The following is a 24,383-nucleotide window of genomic DNA, read 5'->3' as shown; positions in this document are numbered from 1 at the left end:
GCAACAGCTCCACGACTGGCACCGGGAAGCATGGAGGTCACGGATGAAGACTGGTCACCCAAAGACCATCGGAGGAAGGCATAGAACCAGAGTTCTGACGGCGAGAACACCTAGACTGAGACACCACCCTCTGCGGCTACATGAGCTACTTGGCTGTGGTCCTGTTGGCATTTCCTCAGCAACGCCTTCGCGCGGCTTACACGAAGCCCGCACAGTTCACACGGTCCCATGGCAGTCCGGCAGGAAGGCCCTCCAGGAAACTCCAGTGAGAGAGGAGTCCAGTCAAGAGAGGCAAGTCTGAAGTTGCTTGGCTGTCAGGATCTGGAAAGATCATCAAGTACTTTGCCTCCAAGGAAAGACCTCATCCACCAAGATCATCTTCAATAGCTGTTGGTTTGTCATCCACCGAAACCGGAGCGCCTGCAAGATCTCCGAAGTGGACTCCACCACCGCTCCTGATGCACCAAAATTAGAACTTTGTAAATAGACTCCAACACAGCAAGACCAGGATGGTCTGAACTTAATCGCCGAGGCGGACCAAAGCTCTCTGACCGTGTGGTCCAGCAATCCAGCACTGCCCAGCAGACAGCCTGAAGAGACTTATTGGTGCTGTGTATTGTTTGTTTTCTTTATAGGTTGGACTTTTGTTTCATTCTTTTTCATTAAAGTTTGGAAGGGATGCAGTGTCCTGCTGGACACGTTCTAGTGTTCCATCTCTGTTGCACCCCACACTGCACACCCACCCATCACAGGCGTCACCGGTCAGGTGATCCTGTTAATAAAAGGGGTCGGGTGCATGTGCCCTGGCCCAGTCCCAGTGCCCTATCACTGTGTCGGTGTGCCTCATTTGTAAGTATGTGGGCCTAGTGCCCAACAACATTGCAATCAGCACGTGTGGACTTCTTCACGGATAGCCAGAAGATGCTGCTTTAGTTTGCTGTAAATACTGAGCGACCTTATGTTAGCGATTAAGAGAAAAATGTGAGAATGAATTGCTTGGGTAGACGGTAGTGATTTTCAGCTATGGTTGCATTTAAGGTTTGTGATGGTATTTGATTGCCTTTTCGCACTTGCATGGAGTCCAGTAACTCTTTGTGGCAATGCAGCATTAAAAAACATAAAATTATTGTGAGGACATAATGATGAGAATTGTAGCTTTTCAGTTCCATGCAATGAGGGCATCTGTTAACTGTACGTTGAACTGCAGCCTTGCACTGCTACATCACAACTGCAAGGACTTTTATCAATGACTGCTTGTATTTTATTTTTATTTTTGTGAAAAGAGCTGTTAAAAACGATTGAAATTATAGCCCTCTAAGAGGATGTTCTAACTCTGGCGTTGGTGGTTATTGTGCACATCAGTGGGACGTCACTAGTGATGACACCAATGATTTCAGTTAGGATGTGATATGGAATGTCATTAGCATTGCTTTGGCGGGGTCTGGGTGTTTAAAGTTGTGGCGCTAACCAGTGCTTTTAGATCGGAGCATACTGTCCTTTCAACCTGAGTGCTTTGTAAATTGGGGGGCGGGGGTTTATTTTTTCATGATAGAAAAACATATCATTTTAAAACCGACGTTTTCAGTGGAATAAATATAGGTATATATTTTTTGTTCAAATATCTTTATTGTTATTTAAAAGAGAAAATACATTTATAATACATTGCAATACAACATAACAATATGGAATATACATTAAGTTAAAATCGAAGAATTATTTAAATTGAGATGTATGTAAAGTATGTGGAACGAGAATGCAAGAGGTTGTGCAATTCTTCATTACAGTTGGGAGGCAGACATCACAGCCATGACCTTATGACACCTGTCTTTGACGGCACACAAACTGTTGAGTATACCTTTAGTATCTGCTTTGTGTGTTTCCCAAACCACAAGAGATAGGAACAAAAAGCCTTGTTCAGGTGTAAAATATTGCCTGTGGCCCGGTAGGGTAGGGCACCATTGTGCTACTGCCATGTTAGCTCAAGGAATAGCTTTGAGAGTATGTTAATGAGGGTGCAGGGTATCAATTGTGGCTTAACTCTCTTTTCAGTACACACTTGGCTTGTTTTTTTTGTTGCAAAGAAGAATTTTAAGACTGCTGAGCGGCATTTAATGAACATTTCTGTTAGCCTCTGAAGAATCTCCTGTCGCCAGTTGAATCTTGAGAATACAGAATCGGCCTCATCAAAGACTTGAACAGCCAGGAAGTGATTGACATCAGGCAGTTTGATCTCCCAGGGTCTGCCGTGTCATGCATGGCAAGCGGGAATATTCTACGTACGCACTGGTACACTCTAACCACACATTGTGTAGCTGTTAGACCTGTATTAGTGCACTTCCAAGCACCTAAACCTCTGACAGGACCCACAAAGTGGGAAGTAGTGCGAGAATGTCCTCTGACTTTAATGTCTATTAGAACATTGGAATGTGGAGTACTCCATGCCCGCAGAGCAACATTCCAATGTTTTACAAAAGCCTCTTGAAGCTCGAGGGGATTTAAATCCCCCTCGAGCTTCGAGAAGCCTTTGTTTAATTTATTAGAACATTCTGCCCTCTAGTGGCAGAATGTTCTAATAGCCTTATAGCCCTTCGTAGCAGGGCTATACCGCTATTAAAGTCCCGCTGCTTTTGTTAAAGTCCCTCGCCTTCGGCTCGGGCCTTTAACGCTGCAGCGGGCCTTTAATAGCCGGTATAGCCCGCTACGGCGGGCTATAAGGCTATATTACAGACTTAATACTTTGTAACTTGTTACTGATTCCTGGCACAGTAGCGTAGCAGTTGTGTATTATTTACTTTGACAGTGGAACGCTCTTCAGCGCCATTATTGCACTGGTTCACTTGTAAGTTTACTTTAAATCCTTAGTTTGCTCTTATTGCTGTTCATCTAAGAATATTTGTACTCAGATTGCTTAACTATTGGCAGCTCATGCCGTTATGAGCACATTATGTTAAACATTTTTAAAACCAGGGCGGTCAGTAGTGGGCACAGTGGTGGGAAAGACCATTGACTTTATGGTATTTGTTCTACATTTTGTTGTTCTAAATTTTCTACTTATGTTATTTAATAGTTTATTTTTTACTTCATCATGTAAAACACCCATTGCGTTCTAAATAAATAGAATTGTTTGGTTGTACTTGGTGCTTGCTGCGATCCTTTTCTAGCTCTATTGGTTTGCCCTACTCCATTTTCTTTTGACTGCTTTGAAATTCTTTTTTTATAAGAATGCATACCGTTTGTTCTGCGAGAAATACTGAATTTACTGTTATGGTGGTATACAGTAGATGAGAATTGGGCTGGGTCGGTGGCTTAAAGTGACTGTAAATCATACTGGGAAGATGCAAAAACTGGATGTTTATTTTTTATTGGACATAGGGACTCGTTCTAGCTTTTCATCCTTTTTTTTTTTTGTTATAATTTTTTAATAGAATTTCATAAATACGGTACAATAAATATATGAAAACATTGCATATCTTAAAATACGTTATAGTAGAGAAAAGACAATGAATATAATTGTAAATATAAAAGCAAATGTATCAAAATCCATAGAATAGCAGAAAAAAGAAGGAAATTAAGGGCAAAACATATATCAAATAAAGGAAATACAAACATCATTAAGTATTAAATAGTGAATATAAAATATTGAAGCATTAAACCATTAATTTGACAACAAATCAATAAAAGCTGAAAATGATAGCATGTCAAACTAGTAAAACATAAGTTACTGATTTCATTAAAAGAATTCATTTGGAATATTATAAGGGAATGCATTATAAAGAATACAGAATCACACCAGTAGTAAGTATAAATATAATAGTAAAAGGTTGACTAATTGAAGACAATGCAGCATAGACATAAGTCAGTGAACTAACAGTACCCAAAGATCAATACAATATAATGAACAAAATAATCTAAGAAGTAAGGTTAGCAACAGATATATCTTTTACCTGCAGGAAAGGACCCCATACCTGTAAAAACAATTCAGTTTGATCTTGAATGTTATAAATGACTCTCTCGTGAGGCAATTTGGATCATTGATGTAAGCCAAGACTCTTGTGATGGCGGAGATGAGGATTTCCATTGTCTTAGTATACAAATTTTAGCAGTAGCTAATGCAGTGTGAACTAGACGACATTGCGGTTTGGAAAGAGTAGGGGAATCCTGTAAATCATGCAGTAAAATTGTTGCTGGCGAGCGTGGTAAATGTAAGGGGACGGTGTTACGCAGAAATCGACATATATATAACCAGTAAAGTTTCACCATGGGACATTTACATATGATATGCACAATGTCACAACCAGAAGCATTACATACTTTTCATCCTTTAAACTATTCTGCTGTAGAGCACATGGCTGACTGGCTGGGCAGTGGCATATCGCCATGCAGTGTCAGAACACGATACAGTTTTGGTGCACCATAGTACTGGGTAAAAGAGGATATAGACTGAATTACTAGGGCCTGGTATCCTGCATTTAGCTAGAGGCAGTCAGTGTTTTTGAGGGATGTAAGGTCTGGGTTGTCTTCCATAACGTATCCGTGACCCAGCCAATGGCTCTGGAAGATATTTGGGGGTGAAGCCAATGGAACACACAACAGAGGAAGTCCGCTTTAGGGCGTGGACTATTTCCATGATTTCTTTTGAGCAAGTGATTGGTGTCACCTGCAAGGGACCGCTCAATGAAAGGAGAAGGAATATGAATTGTTCAGAAATGTTTACTTTATTGACCTATAATGAAGAGGTTGGTAATTGTATTGCATTGTCTTTCAGATCCGGATGAGTTCGAGCAGATATACGAGCCACTGGACGTGAAGAGCAAGAAGATCCACATCGTTGACAGCGGGCTTACGTTCAACTTGCCGTACCCGCTGATCCTCCGCCCACAGCGAAGCGTAGACCTCATAATTTCATTTGACTTTTCTGCCAGGCCTAGTGACTCTAGCCCGCCTTTTAAGGTAAATGAAGGAAAAAGAGCAGAATGCGACTGCCATTCCTTAGCTGGTTTGTATCCGCTTTCCAAATGTAGCCTAATGTGTGACAGACTTCACCTTTGTCCTAGACACACCTCAGTTGTGACAACAGTATTGTTGGGATGAAACAGATTGGTCGTATATTGCCTACTTGCTAAATACAAAGGATTAATTACAGTACAGGACTGGTAATGATGCTGCATGGAACTACTTTATCTGTCGTATTTGAGATATGATTGTGTTTCAATATGAACACATTTATGTGGAATTCAATAAAGCCAAAGACAAAATCCTTCTTAAGACCCGGGGCGGATGTTTTGCTTGGCTTCAGAACACAACTCAAACCAGTGACCGCTTCCCAGTTTAAACCTGCATCAAAATAATATAAAATACAGTCTTGTTCACCTTCCCTGGTCTCCCAGCTGTCTCAGATTTAAGAGCAACAATGGCAGATGCTTTACAAATAAAGCCACTCTGGAAGCGATTCAGTTGCTTTACATGTCCATTCCTCCCCGGGTTCCTCACCCCCCACTCATATCATCTCCTCATTCCCAGAGTCCCCAGCGGAAGAGGCAGAACAAAGCTGGGAATCAGTTATGTGCGTCGTACAACCACCAGCACTATATATATAAACATTTGAAAGAATACAGATGTGCAATGAGCCAAGTGGTAAAACCAGCCAAACATCAGAGATGTGCCTGCTTCATCTTCGATATTCATGCACTGGGCTCTTGTTGAGCTTTCATAAGATGGCTAAAGTACAATCTCTGAGGGTCCTATTCAGAAGGGTTACCTTTGTTTTGAGTGGCTCATGAAGCGTAGGAGCAAATACTTAGCTGTTTTTAATTTGACTCCATTTGTATGCAAAAGCATGCTTTCTCCTCAGTTCTATCACATGTACCATCAAACAGTTCATGCTCTGAATGCATTCAGAGTGTCAATGGAGTGGAGGGGCTACTGGAACAACCACCAGTCACTGAATGCAGTAATAAGTCATCATTAGGATTTGAATGCGGACTGCATGGATATTATATGTTTTTCAGCAGAAAAGCAAGCTTACTTCCCACCATTACGAACCCACGTTTGTTGCAAAGCAGTTGCAGTGTAGCACAATTGAACCACATTTCCCTATTGGGGAAAACTTAAATGGACGCGTCAAGTATTTTTGAAACAGTTAGTAATTCTGTCCAGGTCAAGTTATTATAGGCAAGGAATCAATGTATCGCCTACCTCAACTTCTATAGTGTATGGGGCAGCTATGGCTGATGTACGCAGTACCTCCCCAGTGAGGCTGTCAGACAACAGTTTAAAAGGAATCTCCGGTGCTTGCACCTGAGCCTTTCTGTTTTTTAAAGGTGGGGTCAAAGCACAATACGGTAGTAAGTAGTTGCAAAGCTGTAGTCGTTTCAAAAAAACACTACTGCTTTGCAACCCCGTCCTTACACATCGGGCCTTTAATTGCTTCAAAACATAGTGCAATATGTGAAAAATAATCTAGTGTTGCAGTCTCATTTATTTATCTTAAGGGCCCTCCCGAATCCTGAAATAAGGTCTGCTGTGAATATTGACCAGTGGAGCCTCTAGTTAGTGCTTAAAAAAGGCAGTAACCGGCACTTCTTTAATTTGAAAGGGGGTTTTCCTGCAATTCTCAGCTCTGCTGCAATGTGTAAATGAATGAGTGCTGGTGCCCAAAGCTCTGCGGCCCACACTATTAAATGCCGACGTGCCGAATAGGAAGACTGGGATTCTCAAATCCACCTCCTGCTTTTTTTAATCCAGCATCAGCAATGTCCTCCTCCTTATCTCCCTCTTGCAAGCTCCTGCTTTCTCCTTTTGTCACGGATTTTCCTTCCAACTCTTCCTCCTCCTCCTCCATTTGTATTTTCCCCTCTCTGTAAATTTCCGATAAGGTGGTCCCCTGGAATGAGTTACACAATTCCAGAGGTAGAGGAGCACAGAAAACAATGGTATCATCACAAGAGTCTCATATATTTAGATAGTAAGGCATATATCCCACAATACTGGATAAGAATATCATGTTATCATATGAGACAACACAATTATTTCTTTTTATAAAGACAAAAACACTTGATGTCCTTATTCCTTCTTCTTTTTATTCATATATTCTTGATTCATTATACAAAGGTAACATGAAATGTCCAAACAAACCCAGCCTAGCTGTTTCATCGCAAACACCACGGGACTTCTTAACCCCTTCCCCGCTCATGACGGAACCACTCCGTCATGAGCCACGGTTGCGCTGTGCTCATGACGGAGTGGTTCCGTCATGCTGCGGCCGTTGGCCGCCGCTCCGCCCACGCGGCGCTAATTCCCCGCCTGTGCGGGCGATTAGCGCAGTGGGCGGAGACGTGACGGAACCACTCCGTCATGAGCACAGCTCAACCGTGGCTCGTGACGGAGCGGTTCCGTCACGAGCACAGCGCCACCGCGCTGCCCCCAAACCCCCCACAGCGCCGCGGCGGAATTCCTGCCGCGGCGAAGGGGTTAAGGGCAATAATTGTGTATGAAATTGTCCAAAAAACCTCTAAACAAGAGAATTCTGCTCTTGTGGGAGGGGGCGCATCAATCCCTCAAGGGCGTGTTCTAGTTAGTACTCAGTATACAGATATTCCCAGAAAAAGTCGTTTACAATGTAGCCCCTGAGTCTTGTCACAGCATGTCCAAACAAGTCAGTTGCGCAATTCATTCGAGTTTCAATCTTATTAAGTCAGCCTTTCCCCGCAATCGTTCTCCCCGGAAGACTCAAAAAATCACAAGTCCAATGTTTTTCAGGTTTTCTACAGTCGGTCCTCAAATTTAGGGACCCTCAATGACACAAGAGGCCACCTCCTCAGGCGTCCACTGTCTCCATTTTCCCTGAAAGACGCTAGGAAATTCTTCCTTTAAATCCAGTCTTCTGTCGTGTTCCTTTCAAATTTGCTAAAGACCACCTATTAATGCGTCCACTTACATCTGGTCAGAGCAGGAAAGGTCAATTTGTCCAAAACGAGGACATTTCATTTTACCTTTGTATAATGAATCCAGAATATACGAATAAATGAAGAAGGAATAAGGACATCAAGTATTTTGGTCTTTATAAAAAGAAATAATTGTGTTGTCTCATATGTTAACAAGATATTCTTATCCAGTGTCGTGGGATATGTGCTTTATTATCCAAGTATATGCGACTCTTGTGATGACACCATTGTTTTCTGTGCTCCTCCACCTCTGGAATTGTGTGACTTTGTTAATATCGGGCTTTGGTAGCGGTTGGCCCGAAGAGTGAGCACTTTCGAATAATTGGACAGGCAGAGTGCGGCGAGTATAGGCCATACACGTTCTTTCTCTTGCCTTGCCCAGTATTGAGTGCGTGGCGAGCACAGCCGGCTCGTACCTACTGCAGTACATTTAATGGGAGAGAACTGCCACTTGCTAGAAGGAGACAGGTGCTCTGGGAAGTGAATAAAAGCGCTTATTTCATTTCTACTTAAAAGTAATGATGTCGGGTATTATCTCGACATTGGCAAGGGGGTCTTGATCTCTAGGCCTCCGCCTTCACAGACCGCCGGCACCGAACCATAAGGCGGGAAAGTGACTGACTCCACGTGCTCCATGTAGCGCGTCGGAGCCGCGCCGGTGTACGCACAATGGCGCCTTTCTGTTATGATCGAAGGCGGATAAGTCATTTTCCATTTCTAACGCCAGACGATAGTGTGTGTGTTTATGAAAACGCGAACGGAGATTGTGGTGGCTTTCCCTCACTCCCACGCCATTCCTTCTTTCTTTCTCAGCTGTTAGTCACTGTGTACAGGCGGCTGAGGTGGGTCGACGGCACGCACCGCACGACACCAAGAGAGGAGAACCTCCCCCATGCACACTTCATCCCACCCTCCTGCGCACTTCATCCCACCGCGCCACCTATGCATTTCAGCCTCTGGGCCGTGAGTGGGTGCGGAGAGTGTACTCTGCTCGTTAGCGTGAAACACACGGTCTATAAGCAGTTACCTTTATTCCAATGAAAATATATAAATTACATTTCCTCATCTTCTAGCAGAGAGCTCGCCCAGGCCGTTTGTACTAGCTAACACGTTTGATGAGCTGCTTTAGAGTTGCGTGCATTTGCAGTGTGCTTCCAATTAGTCTCCTCCCAGAGACGTTGCTTCGGTATGAACAAGAGCTCTTTTCGCACCAGCTGCTAATCATACAGCCATCTTAACTTTCGCCATTGAAATACCACCGCCGGATTCAGCAGTTGCGCAATTCACATTCTATTCTGCAACGTTCCACTGCGCAGCCCAGCATACGATACGCATTCTGGGGTGAGGCCACTGGTACCACAGACGCACGGGTCATACCCCGGGGCTGAACAGGCTGAAGTACGTGTTAGGCGACTGGTACTGCTCAGCCTCTCAGCTCCAGCCAGTGGTACCGTATGATTTCCCATGTCAGACTGTTTATGAAGTGAGGCTGCTGGTACCACACGGACTCCCAGGTCAGTCCGCTGGTGCAGCATCGAATACTAGGTCAGGCAGGCGTCTGCACTGACTACCATGTAAGGTACCTACCGGTACCATAAAGAATCCGCAATTCAGGCCACGAGTAATTAAATAATGTACTCAGAAGTTAGCCCTTGGTGTGCCACAGGCTCCTAGGCCAGACTGAAGGTTCCACCACAGCATTACCTGCAGGAAAGACGCATAAGCATCGTTCAGAGTTAGAATCCATCTTCCTGGTGAACACACGCACACGCACACTCGCGCCCCTCCCCCATCCTAAAGTGGCACTTGCCAAATTGTGAATTTGCTATTAGCAGTATACTTCCAAATTGCTCCAGGAGCGACCAACAAGCTTCAGAGTAAAAAGACTGACAGCCAGGAAAATGTATCAACTGAAACTTTTAGACCACATTGAATTGTGCTGTAACATTTCTGAGGCGCTTTCCTACTTATTGTTGAGGCCCAAAGCACTTGCCAGCTTGTCAGGAGGGCAGTGCCATATTTCACCAGAGCAGGGGAGAATGTGACGCTTGGAATGACATTCATTAGAGTTGAGTTTCCGCGTCGCGTGTGAGACATGGAGATTGTGCTCCTGGCTTGGCACTACACTAATGTTGGTCTTACACATGTTTTTAAAACTGGAATTTGAGGACAGGGGCACAAGCATTTTACACAAATCAGTCATTCATTATGATTCAAGATTCAGTTCTGCCCTGTATTTCAGAAGAGCCAGATTTTATTCCCCATATGAATACTTGATGGCGGGTGATGCCCCTTATTATTTCTTTTTTGGCAGGTATCCCGAAGCTTGAATGTCTTTTTTAAGAAGGAGCTTCCGCCTGTGCATCTTTTGATAAATGGTTTTTGTCAGTCGTGAAGCCATCTTTGATCTGAGGTTTCATGTTTGAATGTATAATGTGATTTTGGAATGTAATTAGGTTGGCCTCATCCAAATAATCGGTGTGCGGTGCAGAGGGCTTTGAAGAATAAACTTATTGCCGTTGGAAATAAGTGGAGAGCTTTGAGAGCAGGAGTGAAATGGTCTCTTCTGTTTAGGTTGAGGATGTGCCTGTCTGCTTCTTTCGGTATTTTTTGTAGCCTGCCGATCATTTATTTTTTTATAGAGATTCACATATAGAGCCTATTCCCATATCGTCAGTAGGATATCACTATGGCCATTTCCACCTGTTTCCTGTGTGAGACGTCCACATAGAGGAAGATACTTCAAAGTATTCTCATTGTGTAGGAGTCTCTTGTCACTTTGGATTTTCGATTGTAGTGAGAAATTTGAGTCCATTATCACGCCAGGATTTTTCATTTGGCATAGGCTGTCCAAATTCCATGGACCACAAGAATATTGTTTGTACCTTAGCCGGGAGATCCACATGTATTTGAGTTTTTCATAAGTTTACTTTGAGATGATCCTGAAGGATCTAACGTTCCACAGAAATTTAACCTCCCCTGAGTGTAGAGGTCATGACTTTAAAAGGTTGTTCCAGTTTGAAGATGATCTGTGTATCCTCTACATAGTTGTAGCATGAGAGGTTGGAAGAGCTCATAAGGCCCAGGAATAGGGTTCGGTAGACATTGAAATGTAAGGGTGCGATTGTTCAGCCTTGTGTGATACCCACTTGATATTTGTATGGCGAAGAGTTAAAAGGAAGGAGTGCGACTATTTGTGAGCTAGCCAGAAGTAAGGATTTTATCAATTTCAGCCCAATGCATTGGAATCCTTGTCGAAGGGCTCTTAAAATGGTGGTCAACTGTGCTAAATGATTATAATAGGTGCAGTAGACCAGCAATAATAATGGTGCCTACGCCGATCTTGAGGTCATTGTAGTGTGACATTAGTGCTGATTGGGGTCTGAAACGGTTCTGTCAGATAGTCGGCTGTGTTTCTCAATAAAAATGAGATTTGGGACTGGGCTACATTTTCTATAAGCTTGCCTAGTAGGAGACCATTCGAAATTGGTCTGTACTTTAATGTGACTACATGGTCAAGACCCAGCCTGCTTTTTTAATATTGGTTTAGTGAAGGATGTTGTCAGGTCACCTCATGATTCACTAGTTACTAGTAAAGAGTTGATGATCTCTCATTCTGGTATTGCAGCAAGGGGAATGGCTTTGAAGATGTTGGGAAGGTAAGGGTCTCCTGTATAGTCTGTCATGTTTATGCCTTTGATTCAGTCTTTAGTCACCTTTTCAGTGACAAAGTTGAATGAGCATAGTGGTGGTTGGCTTTTTGGCTAGCCAGCTTTGGCAGGGAAGGTTGTGCAAGGTTGTCATTGCTTGCCTTTCAGTGGAAGTAAGCTTCAGTGTGAACAGGTTTTCAGTTAAGTGGTTCGTTCACCAAGGCATTCCAGAGTTCATGGGAGTGTTTTACTTTTGATGAGATGCAGTCGTGGTTACAGAATTCATTAGCTCATCTGTAAAGATCTTTGGCCATGAAGCTTCAGGCATGCTTTGCGTGATGTGGTATCTCCTGGCCTCAGGAGGTTCTGGAGATTGAGTAATGCCTTTGTAGCTGCTTGTTACCATTGAGGTTGGATGTTTCCCCCGTATTCTTTCAAGAGATCTTTTTTATGTTTTGTTTTTATTTTTTCACATTAAAGTTGAACTGTTCATCCTTTCTTCTGTGAAGTTGTAGCTGAATTCTCTTGAGAGGGATCACCAGGTCGAATGCCCCAGTTAGCCATTGGTGGGACGTTCCTATCGACATTTCTGGGTTAGATGGAGAGTAAGCAGATTATTTTTCTTGTAGTTAATTTTCGTCGAGCTTCTTCCTGGATCTGGTAGCAGTAGTCTTATTGCATTCTGAGAATATTGGCTTACCTAGTGATATTGAGCTTAAAATAGATGAAGGTGTTGGTCGTCCCTTGTAGTAGAGTGTATTAACTGTGACTGAGATTGGGCTTCATAGGGTGACTATAGCTTCTAGAGTGTGCCCTACTGAGTGGGCGGGTCCAGTGAGCTATTTGTGAAGCTCAAATGCTGAAGTAGTTGGGGGGGGGGGGGGGGGGTATGAAGTTTATTGTGGTGCTGGTTTATCGAACCAGATGTGGAGACTACCACTGATTCAGAGGTTCTTGTGGCCCTTCAAAAAATCTCTAAATCCATGAGAGCATCTTTAAACGCAGGGTTGTGTGGTGGGAACGATATAGGAGGAGGAAGGAGGCTGGGATGTAGTGGTCAGAGCACAGGACACAAATGTTATTTTGCTTTCTGCATTAGTAGTGGTGGGTGTTAGTGGTGTATTTCTATGAACCTCTGATATTGCCAACATTTTCTCCTTTTGTTCAGGTTCTTAAGAGTGTTAAGTATTTTTTGAGGTCTTGTTTTGTGAAGGAAGGGTGTGGTATATTCACCAAGACCGGTTTTAGTAAAGAAAAGGAGTTCTGATTTGTAATCTGCGAGTATGTCATACATGTGATTCCTGTTTTTCTTAGCGATCTAGCATTGACTCGCATGCAAAATGGCTGGGTGTTTCGACCAGGAAGAGTGGAAAATGCTGGTTGTTTGTGTGCAAATGATGCCTGAGCTTGATGTGGAGGTATGAGGGCAGCTGTCGAGACTTCCTTAGATTGGGTAGGGTCTGTGATTTCAGGCGTGCATTCTTCTGATTCGACCATCTGGATTGACATTGGGCATAGAGATAAATAAATGTTACTGGAATTTTTCAAAGCTATGCTTGCATATCAGTTTGTAAGGTGATCTTTTGTGGATACTTATGGTCAGTGTGGATGCAAATCTAGGTGTTGGCCAGGTACATTGGGGGTGTTGGAGATGTTGTAGCTTTCAGTTCCTTAGCAGTGTAGGATGTGGTTGATAATTGTGGTGTTTGGTCTGCTGGATTCAGTTTGCACCTCAGACTTGTGTCTCCAGAGGTGGCGGGCAAGTTCTAATGGTAAATTCGTCCATTTGCTCCAGTAATGATGAGAAATACTACAGGGTTTGTTAACGCGAGAGAGGTACAAGCAGGTTGACTACTTGAAGAGGGTTGGTTAGAGGGGTGATTGGAAAGGCCGGGCTCAGATTAGGTTTTGAGGGCCTGAGTAGTAATAGAAAAGAGTGATATAAAGAGTAGGGTGTTCATCTTTGGATGATTTGGGGATTGTCCGATTAATTATTTCAGTTCATGGTCTAGGTCTATGAGGCATATGTATGAAAAATCAATTTTGCGAGTCCTTAATAGCGATTTTGAGCTAATCGCTATTAATGACTTGCAAAAGGCAATGTATGTAGGATTCGCAATATCAATTGCGATTCCTACGTATTCCTTAATTGCGAATCGCAATTAAGGTATACCTACCCATTCATTCCTATGGGCCTAAAGGCCCATAGGAATGAATGGGAAGACATTCGCAATTTGCGAGTACCCATTAGGTACTCGCAAATTGCTAATGCAATTTCAAGGGTGCAAAGGTGTCAAAAGGACACCCTGTTGCAACCCTGAAATAAGCATGTGTGAACATGTGGCACACATACATGCCCTAAGGATATGTATGTGTGCCACATGGCACTTTGAAAAATGCAAGAAAGTGCATTTTTCAAAGAAATCGCAAATTACTACCAACTTCAAGTTGGTGGTAATTTGCGATTTCTAAAGGTAAAATCGCACAACTTGGGTGCTTCCAGAATTGCATTTAAGGAATCGCAATTTGCGATTCCTTAAATGCAATCGCAGAATAGGGAATCACAAATTTTGCGATTCCCTATTGTGCGAGGGCCTTTTGGAATGATACATCCCAAGTGGCTTTTTTTCCGTTCACAAACGGACCGATTCTGAGAATCGTCCCGCTTGCGAACGGGAAAAAGGCTTCATACATATGCCCCTATATCTTTTGTGATGTATGTTGTGGTTAGGGACTTGAGTAAGTGGAGTTGTGGGGTAATCAAGCTGTTGCAGAGTTTTGCATTTGTAGATACAGTAAGACAGAACAGGTAACTGTTGCAAGGATATAGCGGATTGGTAGAACATATTGGGTGAGGCTGGTGTCAGTGAGAGATGAGGAACTGGGCGCAGTTAAGGAGTTGAATAGTGTAGTGGAGCTTGTGGTTTTGAAGAATGGCCTTTAAGGATGCACCTCAGTGATTGATGAGCAGGGCTAATGGAAGGATGGATGCTTTGGTTAGAGTCTGAGGTGGAGGAAGGCTGTTGGAGAAGTCAAGAATGAAATGACGAGTGTTGACGTGAAGGGAACAGTAAGGGGATGCTGGGTACTGTCCTGGATGTGGTAATGAAGCTAGGACGTTTTTCTGTTTGAAATTAATTTTGTTATATGTTTTTTAGAGTGACTTTTTTGTATTTATATAATATCTGTCAAATAGTCATATTTGTGCTGAAAGTGGGCATTGATTCATGTTCACTTTAGTGGTATTTTGAGTAGCACTTGAATACCCACGTGTTGACTGGTGAACGTTCTACCTTAGTTTTGATCAATTTTATTTGGTACATTAACTCACTTGTTGGACTAAATGGCAGATTATTTGCAAGTTTGTTGTGTTGATATAGAGGATTAAAACTGCTGATTGATCTAGTGTGATGGAAGCCTGGAAGTTAGGAGTGAATTTGGAGTGGCAGATGATCAGCTACTAGGCTCTGTAGACCTTAGTAAGGTTTACAGCCCAGCCTGTAACAAAACATGTACAGGGACCATCCTGATGTGACCACAGAGCCCATTCCATCTTTATCAAATCCAATTTTCTGCCAATGTTGTTGTAAATTCCTTTTGGAGTGTTTTCCGTTTCTTACTGCTATTTCACAGCGGAACAGAATGTGTCAATTTGAAACGGTTCTGTATTTTTATCCTCTTTACATTTTTTCTTTCTCTTCTTTCTTTTTCTTCTTTCCTCTTTCTTCCCTTCTTTCTTGCCTTCTTTCATTCCAGCCTTCTTTCATTCCTGCTGTCTTTATTTCCTTTTTTTCTCTCAAAGAGAATGGGCTAGCAGCCAATGCCAGACTGATTGACTTTGTTTAGGTTTGTGTTAACTAAGACCTTTTGATTTTACTAAAATTATGTGCAGACCATAGTTACTTTTAGCGTTTTCAGCCATACTCCATTATTCTGTGACTGGTGTCATTCACTTTTTTATTCCACTCAACCCAGCATGTATCTCATAGACTTCTAGCTGCAGATTCTTTACCTTACCCCAGGAGTCAGACTGGATCCAGAAGATTTTTTTTGAGCAGTATCCCTGCACGCCAGTAGGCAGCATCGATCGGCTCCATGCGGCGGCATCTGTGCCGGAAGTGATGTCGGCGTTGCCTATATAGGCGCCACCTCAGCGTGCTGACGTCAGTTCTTTTCTTTCTGCGCCAGCCAGCGCTGATTGGAGAGAAGAGCTAGACCTCTCAGTTGACAGAATTTTTGCTACATTTTGTCAACCTTTTTTGAGGTTTTTTCCTCTTGGTGTGTCAAGGATGTCGTTGAGGAAGACGGGTTTTAAACCCTCTGGCGTCTGTCCAAGGCACCATGTCGGTGATGGACCCGCACCTTGTGTGTATGTGGTGTATGGAGCACGACCACGACTCGAAGTCATGCTACCACTGCCGGGCAATGATGCAGAAGGCTTTGAGCAGGAGGTCCCTGAAGCTGCTAGTGGGCAGGCATGTGACTCCGCGGAAGTCAGGAAGTTCTCAGGACCATTCCAGGAGTCCGAAGTTCTTGTAGTCTCACTCAAAATCATCTAGGCACTCGGGTGAGAGGCACAAAAAAAAACAAGAAGTCGAAGCGTGCTTCGTATGCTCCTTTTTTTGGTAGACGTGACAAAGGAACATCCGCCGTCCGAGGCCTGGTTCCTCGGACACTGAGCCTTGGTCGTCTCTGTGCCTCCTCAGTGTTCCAGGAGCTGGAGCTGACCCCGCTCAAATTTGAGGCCTTTGTGTCTCATTTTTGAGCGACCGACCCCTTTCACGTGACTTCGGGCCACACGGGATCAGAGAGGGCCCCATCTGCTTCTGAGTCGGTGGCTCCAACCCTGGCTCACATGGGCCCCCATAGATCGAGTCATGGATCCGGTCAAGCGCCAGTAATGCCTCTGTGACCTTCCCCTGCCCCGACGCTCCTGGCGCCGGTCCCATTGTGCTCCCGAATCCAACACTGAGCCACTGGCGGTCCATAACATTGTACAGGTGGGTTCTGCATATCATCCGAAGGGGCTACTCCCTCCCTTTTGAGACTACCCCTTCCACCATGCCTCTGTCTTACGACTGGCTGACGGAAGATCATTTGTCCTTGCTCTGCGAGGAAGTCATGGCTCTCTTGGCCAAGAGAGCCATAGAGAGGGGTTGCGGTGCCAGAAGTAGACTGTGGTTGTTATTCCCACTATTTTCTGGTCCCCAAAAAGGACAAGGGTCTTCGTCCCGTGATATATCGCCAAACTACTGCCTCAAAAAGGAGATGTTCAAGATACTCACATTATCAATACAAAGAATACCTCTGTAACCAGAGATGAGACATTATGTTTTACCTCAGTAGTCCTTTTTATTAACTCTGGGCTTCATTAATTAATTTTCTTTTTTTTATATTTGTGTAATTTTTCCCATATTGTGAATTAAAACATACACCTCTAGATCATTTTAGATATTCACAAAAGACAGTGTCAGAAAGAACAATATTTACATGACACACACACAGTTAATCAAGTGTTTAGAAACATTATACATACATGAAAGAAAGAATCATACACTACTACACATTTAGTTCTGTGTTAAGCATAATACACAAACAAATCCAAAGAGACTCTTTTGTTCTACAAACTTGTATCTGGTATCGGAACCTATTTTGTTTAGGTCCTCAATACTTTCTATTCTCAAGGTCCTGGAGAGGTCAGAGTGCTGCTCTAGGACTCTATTGCTGCGCTTGTCCAATCAAGCCCAGATGCTCTGTTATTCAGTATATTATTTTTCTTTATAGTTACTCTTGGCCTCAAGGTGAAAAAAGCCAAAAGCCAACAGTTGTGTATAATTCTTTTTTTCCATGTATGTATAATGTTTCTAAACACTTGATTAACTGTATGTGTGTCATGTAAATATTGTTCTTTCTGACACTGTCTTTTGTGAATATCTAAAATGATCTAGAGGTGTATGTTTTAATTCACAATATGGGAAAAATTTCACAAATATAAAAAAAAAACATGAATTAATGAAGCCCAGAGATAATAAAAAGGACTACGGAGGTAAAAAGTAACGTCTCATCTATGGTTACAGAGGTATTCTTTGTATTGATAATATGTAATTGATTCCAGCCTCTGTACTCCTGAACTGAATCATTCCCCTTTTTTGTGCTTGCCAGATACTCACATTGGCTCAGGTCTTGTCGGCCCTGGACCCAGAAGACCGGATGGTAGCGTTGAACTTGCAGGATACCTATTTTCACATCCCCGTCCTGCCTACCTATCGGTGCTACCTGTGGTATACGGTAGGCCAAGAGCATTTGTAGTTCACTGTGCTCCCTTTTGGCCATACCAGTGCCCCTCGGATGTTCACCAAGGTGATGTCGGTGGTCGCAGCTCATCTGTGCAGGTTAGGGGTGCCAGTCTTCCCCTCGACGACTTGCTGCTGAAGGTGGGCTCGCCCATGTGTGTCATCTCCCTCTTCCAGGCTATTGTGAATCTCTTGCATTCGCTGGAGTTCACTGTTAACAGGCTGAAGTCACGCCTCACTCACTCTGAGGACCTTCACTTAATCAGAGTTGTTCTGGACACAGTGCACTTGCGGGCTTATCTTCCCGAGTGGTGAGTCCAAAATATTCAGGCTATGATACTGATGTTTCAGCCTCTATCCTGGGTTTTGGTGAGACTGACTGAGGCTGCTGGGCCTCATGGTATCCTGCATCCTGCTGGTGATGCATCTCAGATGGTATATGCAGCCTCTGCAGTGGGACCTGGAGTTCCAGTGGGCGCAGCATTGGGGGAATCTTTCCGACATGGTCCAGGTCTCAAAGGGAGTTGCAGTGGTGGCTAACGAATCGCAATTGGGTCAGAGGCAGACCCCTCTTCCTTCCCCAACCAGATCTTACAATAGTGACAGATGCATCACTCCTGGGATGGAGCGGCAACCTGGGAGGCATGGAGGTCAGAGGATTCTTGTCTCCATCAGAATCCGTACTCCACATCAGCATGCTGAAGCTCCGTGCGATCCGACTAGCATTAAAGGCCTTTCTACCCTCCATCAATGAAAGTTTAGTGCAGGTGTTCACAAACAACACCACCGACATGTTGTACTGCAACAAACAGGGCGGCGTGGGGTTGTGGACCTTCTGTCAAGAGGCCCGGTGTCTTTGGACATGGCTGGAACAGCAAGGTATATCCCTGGTGGTTCAACACCTGGCAGGTTCTCTGAATTCCAGAGTAGACAAACTCCGCCGTCAATGCCTAGCGGATTGTGGATGGCATCTCCACCTGTAGGTGGCGCAATGTCTCTTTCGGCAGTGGGTAGAGCCTTGCTTAGATATGTTCGCCTCCACTGAAAAAGTGCAATTTCAAGAGTTTAGCATGTTGGAGTTTCCAAGGCAACTCTCGCTCGGAGACGCTTTTCGTCTCGAGTAGAGCTAAGGCCTCCTGTACACCTTTCGACCCATGCTACTCCTGCCCAGGGTTCTCAAGAAGATCAGGAACGACCAGGCCCAAGTCCTTATTGTGGCTCCAGACTGGGCACGGTGAGTCCGGTATCCCGAGCTTCTGAACATGTCAGTCCTCTGATCAGGCTGCCCCTTTGGGAGGATCTTCTGTTGCTGCAGCAGGGGAGGGTTCTCCACCCAAACCTGTGTACTCTCCGCCTTCTTCTGTGGAGATTGAGTGACATTAATTGATGGGTTTTGATCGCTCCCCCCACTCCTCCAAGTATGCAGTGTTATTCCGGCAGCCAGGCAGGCATCCATCCACCCACTAAGACGGTGTGAACCTGCCGTTGGAAGTGATTTCATTCATATTGTACAGAAAAGCATATTGGCCCTCTTTCCAACTCCTTTTCTGATACTTTGCTTTTTATTCTTACCCTTGACCAGTAGGGTGCTGCTTTGGGCACCCTGAAGGGTTATTTTTCTGCGCTGGCTACCTTCTTGCGGCTGCCTGACCAACCCTCTTTATTTAAGTACCATATTGCAAATAAACTTTTGAAGAGTCCTGTACATATGTTCCCCCTCCTTTTATTATGCCTCAGTGAGAACTTAATTTGGGCCTCACATTCTTGATGTGTGCCCCTTTCGAGCCTCTTCACAATTGTCCCCTCAGGCTGCTCACCATCGAGACGGCCTTTCTTGTGACTATTACATCGGCCCGAAGGGTGAGTGAGCTGCAGGCTTTATCTATCAAGCCTCCATTCTTATCAGTTTATCCGGACAAACTGGTGCTTCACACTAGGGCCTCTTTCCTGCCGAAAGTGGTGACACCCATTTCATGTGGGCCAATCTGTCACCTTGCCCACCTTCTACGCTCCTCCACATCCCCCTAACGAAGAGGTGTGACTTCACCATCTGGACCCAAAAAGAGCGTTGTCGTACTACCTTGACCGCACAAGAGTCCCAGGCGAACAACCAACTCTTCGTGGGGTATGTTGGTGCAAAGAAAGGTCGGCAGTGCTGAAATGGACCATCTTGATGGGGCGTTCTCTGTATCAAGATCTGCTACGCATTGGCAAAGAAGCAGTCTCCTAAAGGCTTACAGCATGGGTACTCACAAACTTATTCTCGGGGGCATAAAGTACAGTCTGGTTGATGGCCAAGGGCCACACCAATGGGCATGCGGTAGGGGTGGGGTTACTAGAGTAAAAAAACACACACACACACACAAAATCACCACCAGTGTAAGTTTAAGTGTGTTTATTGAGTTTTCCACGAACAGCATACCATACAAAGGCAGATTTAAAAACACAGGATAGAGCGAGATACATTCCACAGCTAAGTTCGTAGCTAGGTCTGGCTTGGCGACATTGTGTGAGACGAAATAACAAAAGCATATGCATAGCCAAGATTGGAGTGTGGCGTGCGTGACTCTGCCCCTGTCGGAAACCAAAAACACAAACTCCCCCCACCCGTCCGGTAGCCTCTGCCCCACGTTGATCAAATCCCATGTCTGCATCTTTAGCTGCGCCAGCTAAACGGTAGATGCAGCGGATGAGTCCTTCCAGAGGTACGATAGACGTAGCACTCATAGGTACTTGGGCTGGGTAATCTCATTAAATTCTGACGAGAGCAAGGTTAGGAATGGGCCCCAAGTTTTCGGAAAGGAGGCGGTGGAATTGTTTAGAGTAGCTGAGATGCGCTCCATCCCCAGAATGTACCAAAGCCTATGGAGCCAACCCGTTTGTGTAGGAGTGGTGGCGGTTCCCCAGTGAGATAGGATGTTTTACTGCACTGCCCCTAGTGCCAGTCCCATTTGGCGTCCTCTCATGCTTTTAAGTGGATAGGTAATCGGATTAGGGAGGCCTAAAACTACATAGACAGGGAGCCTTGGTACCTGTGTGTTGAATAGCTCAACTATCTGGTCTAGGATCGTGGCCCAATAGTTAGACAGCATGGGGCATACCCATAATATATGTAGCAGTGTACCCATGTTATCACAGCCTCGCCAACAAGTGGGGCTCCGTTGCGGGTTGCCTCTATGCAATCGCGCCGGCGTGAGGTACCAATATGTGGCTATTTTCATGGCGGTTTCTATACTGGCTACATTCCGGGCGTTGTGTTTTGCCCTATAATAAATCCCATTCCCAGTCCTTCCGTGTGAGGTTCCCCCTAGTTCTCTCCCCCACCTCCTCTGGTTCGGTGTAGCTTGCGACTGGCGGTTGTGCCTAACCATATCGTACAATTCAGAAATCAGCCCCTTATCATTGAGTTTAGTAATGAGCCATTTCTCATATTTAGTCAGGCGGCAGCCCCCCTGTTCCTTCATTCCCGGTTGAAGAACCCAATGTCGGAGTTGCCAATACCGCAATCGCTCAGAGTTGGGATCCGATATTCCAACTTCATTTGGGCGAATGAAAGGACTCCAGAAAGATCAAATAGGTGCCCCACCGATCAGCAGGAGGTGTCCCACCGCACTTGGTAAGATTTGTCGGATACGCACGGTGTGAACTCACTGTTACCGAACTGGGGAATCAACGGAGATGGGTAAGTTGTAAATTTCTTCGTTTATGCCACTCCATCCCAGACCTTCATCACCGACCTGGTGATTGGGGTCTCCAATCAGACCACGTGGGCTTTGGGCCTTCCTCAGAAAAGGCACTGTTCGAGGCATATGAGCTGCAGATTGTACACTTAGCATAGATCGCCATCTGGTGTTGGGCCCGGATGTTTGCAGTTTGTTTTTCTTCTTGGACAGTCTTTGGAAGTCACGAGTTTGGTGACTCCTCCTTCGGTCCGTACTGCGCATGGGCTTCGGCTCCATCCTCAGATTGTTTTTTTCCGCCATCGGGCTCGGATGTGATACTTCGTGCTCCGGCTTCGAACTTCTACGGTTCCAGCCTCGACGGAAAATCCTCGTCTCTTCGAGTTTCTTCATCATCATCTTCATCTCTCGAAGCGGCACTTTTCTCCATCCCGTACATCGGCACCGGCCTTCGGGCCCTCCTCGACTCCGGTCCCGGCCGATGGAAAGGACTCCGTTCAAAAAGTGCCCAAAATGTGGGTCTAAATTTCCCCACACCGACCTCCATCAGGTGTGTAATCTTTGCCTCTCTCCAGAACACGAGGCCAGAGACTGCCCCGCCTGTAAGTCTTTTCGATCGAAGAAAACCATCCGGGATCGAAAAGCTCGACGCACCATGGCGCACTCATCGTCTGCAGCTCCACCGGACATCTTCGGAGACGGCGCCGAAGCTTCGGGGCATACACACACCGAGCAGGAAGAAGACGTCGTCAGCGCTTCCGAGGCCGACGACTCCGATGTGGAGGACATCACACCGGCGCAGCGGGCCGTGAGTACTGTGCCCCCTCCCACCCCCGCGCCCAAAACCAAAGAGACTCAGGTTACTCCCTCGCCTGCCGGCCTGGGCAAAACCAAGACCAAAGCTTCGATCACCCCACCTTCGGGCTCGGTGTCGAAGCATCCAAAGTCTCACGGCAGCTCGGGATCGAGCCAGCCGACGCCCGGTGCCGAAAAACAGCATCCGGCACCGAAGAAAGCAATATCCAGCTCGACTCCGAAGCCACCGGTGCCGAAGCCTGGACTCTCGGTGCCGACCAAACACAAACATAAATCTGTCGGCACCGACGCTCCGGCGCCGAAAACTCCTTCGACGCCGAAAAAACAGGAGGCCCCAAAAAAGCATGGCGCACACAAACCATCTAAGTCCTCGGTTCCGAAATCACCGGTGCCGACGGACGATTCGACGCCACTGGCTCTGTTTACACCAGACCCTCTACAAAAGACTCTGTCCAAAGATCCAAAGACTGGACTATTGACTTTAATTATCAAGAAAAGACGCCTTGATACTCCGGCTCCTCCTCCACCACCCAAACGGAAGGACTCTGCTACTTCTCCCCTCAGAGTGCCCTCCCCACTACCACCTCCCCTACCTCCTCCACCTCCTCCACCCCCTCCCAGGTCTCCGCCACCCTTACCTCACTACTCTCCGGCCCCGTCCCCAGATCCGGACGACGGGGACCCGGACAATTATCCTGCGGATGCCCCCATGGATCCCACTCCACCAGGGACCCCAGACCCGTGGGAGGATTACAATAACCCTGATGTACCTGATATTCCTCAGGACGACCTATACCCATCCAGGCCATCTCCTCCAGAGGACTCCTTAGGGTTCCATCATTTAGTGCAGAGAGCAGCACACTACCATGGGGTGGACATGCACACTGAACCAGTGGAAGACGACTTCTTACTGGATACATTCGACATACAGGACAAATCCACCTCCATCTTACCCATGCTTAAGGGTGTCACCAAGCATGCCGCAGAGGTGTTCAAAGACCCTGTCAGGGCCAGGGTACTAAACCCTAGAATAGAGAAAAAGTATAAGGCGGCACCCACAGACCCTGCATACATTAAGGGCCCTGCTCCCTTAGATTCCCTAGTTGTCTCTACAGCTAGAAAGCGGGCTAACTCCCAGTCCTCGGGAGAAGCCCCACCGCCAGACAAGGAATCTAAACTTCTGGACGCGTCTGGTAAACGCACCGCCTCCCAAGCTGCAAACATGTGGCGCATTGCAAACACACAAGCACTGCTTGCGCAATATGACAGAGCACACTATGACGAACTAGAGGCTCTTATGCAGCACCTTCCAGAAAAACACAAGCGCAAGGCTCATGACCTGATACAGGAGGGTAAACTAATTACAAACACCTCCATTAAGTGTGCCCTCGATGCAGCCGACACTGCTTCTAGAGCCATAAATACAAGTGTCCTGCTTCGTCGCCATGCCTGGCTCAGGATCTCAGGGTTTAAGCCTGAAGTCCAGGCGTCCATACTCAATCACCCCTTTGACCAACAAACGCTCTTTGGGCCCAAGGTAGACGAAGCGTTGGAAAAGATGAAAAAGGACACAGACACAGCAAAGTCTATGGGGGCACTCCAAACACAAGCGTCTAAACGTTCCTTTCGACGCTCCTCCTTTCGTGGCACAGGCAGAGGCTTCTCCACCGATAGCACCTCTACCTCTTACAAATCCCCTCCTCAAAATACCTTTTCAAAGGGCAACCAAAGGGGTGGTTACAGAGGCAACAACAATAAGGGCAGGGGCAAAACTAACAACACCCGTTCTGCCACCCCGCCCACACAATGACTTCCCTCCGCTCCCCCCAGACCATTCCACTCCGGTCGGGGGCAGACTACAAAACTTTATCCACGCATGGGAGTCCATAACATCGGACAAATGGGTGACCCAAATCATTCGGTCAGGGTACTGTCTCGAGCTAACATCTACCCCCCCCAATATCCCACCAAGGCACCGCCCAATGTCTCAAGAACATTCCA

The 24,383-nt window shown here is 45.6% G+C and overlaps 1 protein-coding gene across 1 annotated transcript in view; it reads left to right on the top strand.

Annotated features, from left to right (window-relative positions):
• Positions 1-24,383, top strand: part of PLA2G4A (phospholipase A2 group IVA) — a 737,221-nt gene that overhangs the window by 638,709 nt on the left and 74,129 nt on the right. The window contains exon 15 of the mRNA XM_085601661.1: positions 4,766-4,950. Coding sequence (XP_085457787.1) covers positions 4,766-4,950 — 185 coding nt within the window. The remainder of the gene's footprint in view (positions 1-4,765; positions 4,951-24,383) is intronic.

The sequence above is a fragment of the Triturus cristatus genome, chromosome 4_2, assembly GCF_964204655.1.
Source record: "Triturus cristatus chromosome 4_2, aTriCri1.1, whole genome shotgun sequence".
NCBI lineage: Eukaryota > Metazoa > Chordata > Amphibia > Caudata > Salamandridae > Triturus > Triturus cristatus.
Note: the sequence above shows the minus strand (reverse complement) of the source record. Positions and strands in the feature narration are given on the sequence as shown.